The sequence below is a fragment of the Chelon labrosus genome, assembly GCF_963514085.1.
Source record: "Chelon labrosus genome assembly, contig: SCAFFOLD_328, whole genome shotgun sequence".
NCBI lineage: Eukaryota > Metazoa > Chordata > Actinopteri > Mugiliformes > Mugilidae > Chelon > Chelon labrosus.
Window position 1 is genome coordinate 1 of NW_028181584.1, and position 6,000 is coordinate 6,000.

The 6,000-nt window shown below is 40.7% G+C and overlaps 1 protein-coding gene across 1 annotated transcript; it reads right to left on the minus strand.

Moving 5' to 3' along the window:
* Nucleotides 1–1,089: 1,089 nt before the first annotated feature.
* LOC311509875 (rab proteins geranylgeranyltransferase component A 2-like) lies at nucleotides 1,090–5,994 on the minus strand (the record flags this gene model as incomplete). Its single annotated transcript, XM_084575313.1, has 8 exons — nucleotides 5,720–5,994; nucleotides 5,428–5,505; nucleotides 4,955–5,062; nucleotides 4,807–4,870; nucleotides 4,642–4,738; nucleotides 1,611–1,709; nucleotides 1,377–1,522; nucleotides 1,090–1,308 (listed from the first exon to the last, which is right to left on the minus strand). Exons 1-8 carry the CDS (start codon nucleotides 5,728–5,730, stop codon nucleotides 1,090–1,092), a joined length of 822 nt encoding a protein of 273 aa, XP_084431439.1. The 5' UTR covers nucleotides 5,731–5,994.
* Nucleotides 5,995–6,000: the final 6 nt, after the last annotated feature.

Below are 6,000 nucleotides of genomic sequence, written 5' to 3' on the forward strand. Positions count from 1 at the left end.
CAGAACACATGACCTGTAAACAAAGACTATAGGCGTGTTCGACTTCATGCAGATCTGACTTGACGTGATGCATGCTGGGTAGAACAAGTTCATTTTAACCAATCATATTCGAGGTCTATGAGCATGACAACCCAGCATGCATCACGTCAAGTCAGATCTGCATGAAGTCGAACGAGCCTTATGTGTTCTAGAGAAACAGATTTTTAACCCGTACTTCTCTGGAGACGTACCGTCTGAAACTAGAGGTTCCTCTGAATGGAACCAGCTGGATCCATGAACCAGACTGGTGGTCGTGTTCCTGCTGGACATGGTCAATGCTGGGGGCGGAGCTATGAGTCAAAGAAACGTCCATGTCCTCCCAGCAGGACATGGACCAAAGCATCACAGTGCCTTTGCTGGCTCGCCCTTTTCCCATAATGCATCCTGGGGCATTATGGGAAGATCTGGGGTTGCTGCAGTTGCTCAGGTCTAGGTTCAGCAACATTATGAGGTCAGCTGACTACCTGAATATACTGAATGACCAGGTTATTCCATCAATGGATCATATTCCAAGATGACAATGCCAGGATTCATGGGGCTCAGATTGTGAAAGAGTGGTTCAGGGAGCATGAGACATCATGTTCACACATGGATTGTCCACCACAGAGTCCAGACCTGAACCCCACTGAGAATCTTTGGGATGTGCTGGAGAAGGCTTTGTGCAGTGGTCAGACTCTCCATCATCAATACAAGATCTTGGTGAAAAATGAATGAAACACTGGATGGAAATAAATCTGGAGACATTGGAGAAGATTATAGAAACAATGATACAGAGAATGAGCTGGAATCAGAGATAAAGGAGGTCCATCCAGACGTCTTTGTCCAGGCTGTGTACTATTACTATTACTACCGTGTACTATTACTACTACTGTGTACTATTACTACTGATTATACTCCGTTCTTCTTCTGTGGTGTTTTCCAGGGTCAGTGAACACATGAATCAATCACTCGTTCATGTTGAAGTTTTATTGAGTCACAACTTTTTACATTTGACACAAAACAGAAAAATAAGAGACCAAGGCAACATTTACCCACAATGCACTGCAGCAGCTACTCCTCCGTCTGGAGCCTCTGCTCCTCCAACTCCTCCGTCTGCTCTTCTCCTCCCTCCGATGCTCCTCCCTCCCCTCCCTCCCCCGTTGCCCCTCCCTCTCCCGTTGCTCCTCCCCCCTCCTCCCCCGTGCTGTCTCCATACAGGATGTCCTCTGGGTTGGGGGCAGGAGGACAGAAGTCCTGGTCAGGGAGGATCCTGTTGAAGACGGACTGAGCCTGAAACCAGAGACGACCATGAGCTCTGACCAGAGACACTTCCTGTCTCACCTGTCCGAGTGTCTCACCTGTCTCACAGCGTGGTCGTGTCCCAGTCCTCCATCTGGACCCGAGCACACGTACACGTTGGCCGGGAGGTCGTGACCTTCGACCTCCACACCCGACCCGTCCACCATGTTGAAGTAGAGACACCAGAGGACGGACGGACGGCGTCCTGAGGACACAACCAGGACGGACAGAGTGATCACATGACTCACTGACCATCAGTCTATGAGCTGCAGCCTCCACCAATCACGTCTCACCTTGGTCATGTGACTCTGGCGTGCTGAACATCCTGGTTACCACCGGCGACAGGTCCTCGTGGGCGGAGCCAACTGACTGACAGGTGAGGTGAACCAGGTCTGAAACATCAGGATCAGGTGATCAGTGATCAGCTGATTGATGTTTATAAATAACAATCAGCTGACTGATGTTGATCAATAATAATCAGCTGATAGATGTTTATCAATAATAATCAGCTGATAGATGTTTATCAATAACAATCAGCTGACTGATGTTGATCAATAATAATCAGCCGATAGATGTTTATCAATAATAATCAGCTGATTGATGTTTATCAATAATAATCAGCTGATGCTTATCAATAATAATCAGCTGATGTTTATCAATAATAATCAGCCGATAGATGTTTATCAATAACAATCAGCTGATAGATGTTTATCAATAATAATCAGCTGATAGATGTTTATCAATAACAATCAGCCGATTGATGTTTATCAAAAATAATCAGCTGATGCTTATCAATAATAATCAGCTGATGTTTATCAATAATAATCAGCTGATAGATGTTTATCAATAACAATCAGCTGACTGATGTTGATCAATAATAATCAGCTGATAGATGTTTATCAATAATAATCAGCTGACTGATGTTTATCAATAATAATCAGCTGATTGATGTTTATCAATAATAATCAGCTGATTGATGTTTATCAATAATAATCAGCTGATTGATGTTTATAAATAACAATCAGCTGATAGATGTTGATCAATAATAATCAGCTGACTGATGTTTATCAATAATCATCAGCCGATAGATGTTTATAAATAACGATCAGCTGATAGATGTTGATCAATAATAATCAGCTGATGGATGTTTATCAATAATAATCAGCTGATAGATGTTTATCAATAATCATCAGCCGATAGATGTTTATCAATAACAATCAGCCGATAGATGTTTATCAATAATAATCAGCTGATGTTGATCAATAATAATCAGCTGACTGATGTTGATCAATAATCATCAGCCGATAGATGTTTATCAATAACAATCAGCCGATAGATGTTTATCAATAACAATCAGCCGATAGATGTTTATCAATAACCATCAGCCGATAGATGTTTATCAATAACCATCAGCCGATAGATGTTTATCAATAACCATCAGCCGATAGATGTTTATCAATAACGATCAGCCGATAGATGTTTATCAATAACGATCAGCCGATAGATGTTTATCAATAATAATCAGCCGATAGATGTTTATAAATAACGATCAGCTGATAGATGTTGATCAATAACGATCAGCCGATAGATGTTTATCAATAATAATCAGCCGATAGATGTTTATAAATAACGATCAGCCGATAGATGTTTATCAATAACGATCAGCCGATAGATGTTTATCAATAATAATCAGCCGATAGATGTTTATAAATAACCATCAGCCGATAGATGTTTATAAATAACGATCAGCCGATAGATGTTGATCAATAATCATCAGCCGATAGATGTTTATAAATAACGATCAGCTGATAGATGTTGATCAATAATAATCAGCTGATGGATGTTTATCAATAATAATCAGCTGACTGATGTTGATCAATAATCATCAGCCGATAGATGTTTATCAATAATCATCAGCCGATAGATGTTTATCAATAATCATCAGCCGATAGATGTTTATCAATAACAATCAGCTGATAGATGTTTATCAATAATAATCAGCTGATGGATGTTTATCAATAATAATCAGCTGATAGATGTTGATCAATAATAATCAGCTGACTGATGTTGATCAATAATCATCAGCCGATAGATGTTTATCAATAACAATCAGCCGATAGATGTTTATCAATAACAATCAGCCGATAGATGTTTATCAATAACCATCAGCCGATAGATGTTTATCAATAATAATCAGCTGATAGATGTTTATCAATAACGATCAGCCGATAGATGTTTATCAATAATCATCAGCTGACTGATGTTGATCAATAATCATCAGCTGATAGATGTTGATCAATAATCATCAGCTGACTGATGTTGATCAATAATCATCAGCTGATAGATGTTTATCAATAACAATCAGCCGATAGATGTTTATCAATAACAATCAGCCGATAGATGTTTATCAATAACCATCAGCCGATAGATGTTTATCAATAATAATCAGCTGATAGATGTTTATCAATAACAATCAGCTGATAGATGTTTATCAATAACAATCAGCCGATAGATGTTTATCAATAATCATCAGCCGATAGATGTTTATCAATAATCATCAGCCGATAGATGTTTATCAATAACAATCAGCTGATAGATGTTTATCAATAATAATCAGCTGATGGATGTTTATCAATAATAATCAGCTGATAGATGTTGATCAATAATAATCAGCTGACTGATGTTGATCAATAATCATCAGCTGATAGATGTTGATCAATAATAATCAGCTGATAGATGTTTATCAATAATAATCAGCTGATAGATGTTGATCAATAATAATCAGCTGACTGATGTTGATCAATAATCATCAGCTGATGGATGTTTATAAATAATAATCAGCTGATAGATGTTGATCAATAATAATCAGCTGACTGATGTTGATCAATAATCATCAGCTGATAGATGTTTATCAATAATAATCAGCTGATAGATGTTGATCAATAATAATCAGCTGACTGATGTTGATCAATAATCATCAGCTGATGGATGTTTATCAATAATAATCAGCTGATAGATGTTGATCAATAATAATCAGCTGACTGATGTTGATCAATAATCATCAGCTGATAGATGTTTATCAATAATAATCAGCTGATAGATGTTGATCAATAATAATCAGCTGACTGATGTTGATCAATAATCATCAGCTGATAGATGTTTATCAATAATAATCAGCTGATGGATGTTTATCAATAATAATCAGCCGATAGATGTTTATCAATAATAATCAGCTGATGTTGATCAATAATAATCAGCTGATAGATGTTTATCAATAATGATCAGCTGATTCTTCTTCTGTGGTTCTTAGATCTTTGGACTCACATGTCCCCGGGACACAGGTCATGGTGGACGAACACAGCTCCACCATCTTCACCGCTGGATGTCCTGCTGCTATTGGAGGGACCGTTACCATGGAAACCTGAGACAGAGTTAGTTAGTTAGTTAGTTAGTTTGTTTACGTCTGTGATTGACAGCTGGAGGACTCACCTGCTGCTCAGAGTCTGACTGGAGGACGGACGAGTCAGTGATGAGGACGGCTCTGCTCGTCCACCTGGACACAAACACTCATTAGTACGTCCACAGGAGGACACGCCTCCTACACAGCTGCTGCTGCTGCTGATTGGCTGGCTCTCACCTGGTGGGCGTGGCCTGTCTCTTCCTGTCTGTCCCCACAGAGCCGTCCTCCACCACCACGTGGCTGCAGCTGATTCGCTGTCCTCGGCTGTCAATCACCGCCTTACACCTGAAACACAGAGGAAGAGGAGGAGGTGATGAAGAGGATCAGACACTAACCCTGCTAGCATGCTACAGCTAACAGAGGATAACCAGACACTAACCTTGCTAGCATGCTAGCAACACTAACCTTGCTAGCATGCTACAGCTAACAGAGGATAACCAGACACTAACCTTGCTAGCATGCTAGCAACACTAACCTTGCTAGCATGCTACAGCTAACAGAGGATAACCAGACACTAACCTTGCTAGCATGCTACAGCTAACAGAGGATAACCAGACACTAACCTTGCTAGCATGCTACTGCTAACAGAGGATAACCAGACACTAAACAGTTGATAACCGCCTCCCTCTGATTGGACGTCTCCTTCCTACCTGTTGGTGTCCTTGTCCACCAGGAGACAGCTGAGCGAGTGTCTCAGACAGTAGATCCCTCCAAACACGGCACACATCCTGGAAAGACACAGGTCACATGACAGGATCAAGGACCAAGACAAGGTGATGGACAGCCAATCACAGAGCTTGTCTCAGACTCCTCCCCCTCCACATGTGAAGCTCACGTCATGAGCTCCGTCTGCAGCGCCCCCTGCTGGACATTATAAATAATTCATTCTCTTCATGAAGGAACAGAGGGACAGACAGAAGGACAGACAAAGGGACATCTAACCTCATTAACATTCATGTTCCGCTCCAACGAGACAACACTGTCTCCGTGACGACCAGCCGAGGTGTCTGCAGAGAGACACTGAAGGACCAATGTAGCGGCTAACAATGTCTATATTTGTCTCCAGATGTTTCCAGATGTCTCCAGATGTCTCTATTTGTCTCTAGATGTCTCTAGTTGTCTATATTTGTCTCCAGATGTCTCTAGATGTCTCCAGATGTCTCTATTTGTCTCCAGATGTCTCTATTTGTCCAGCAGCAGACCAGTGGTTCTTACCTACAGAA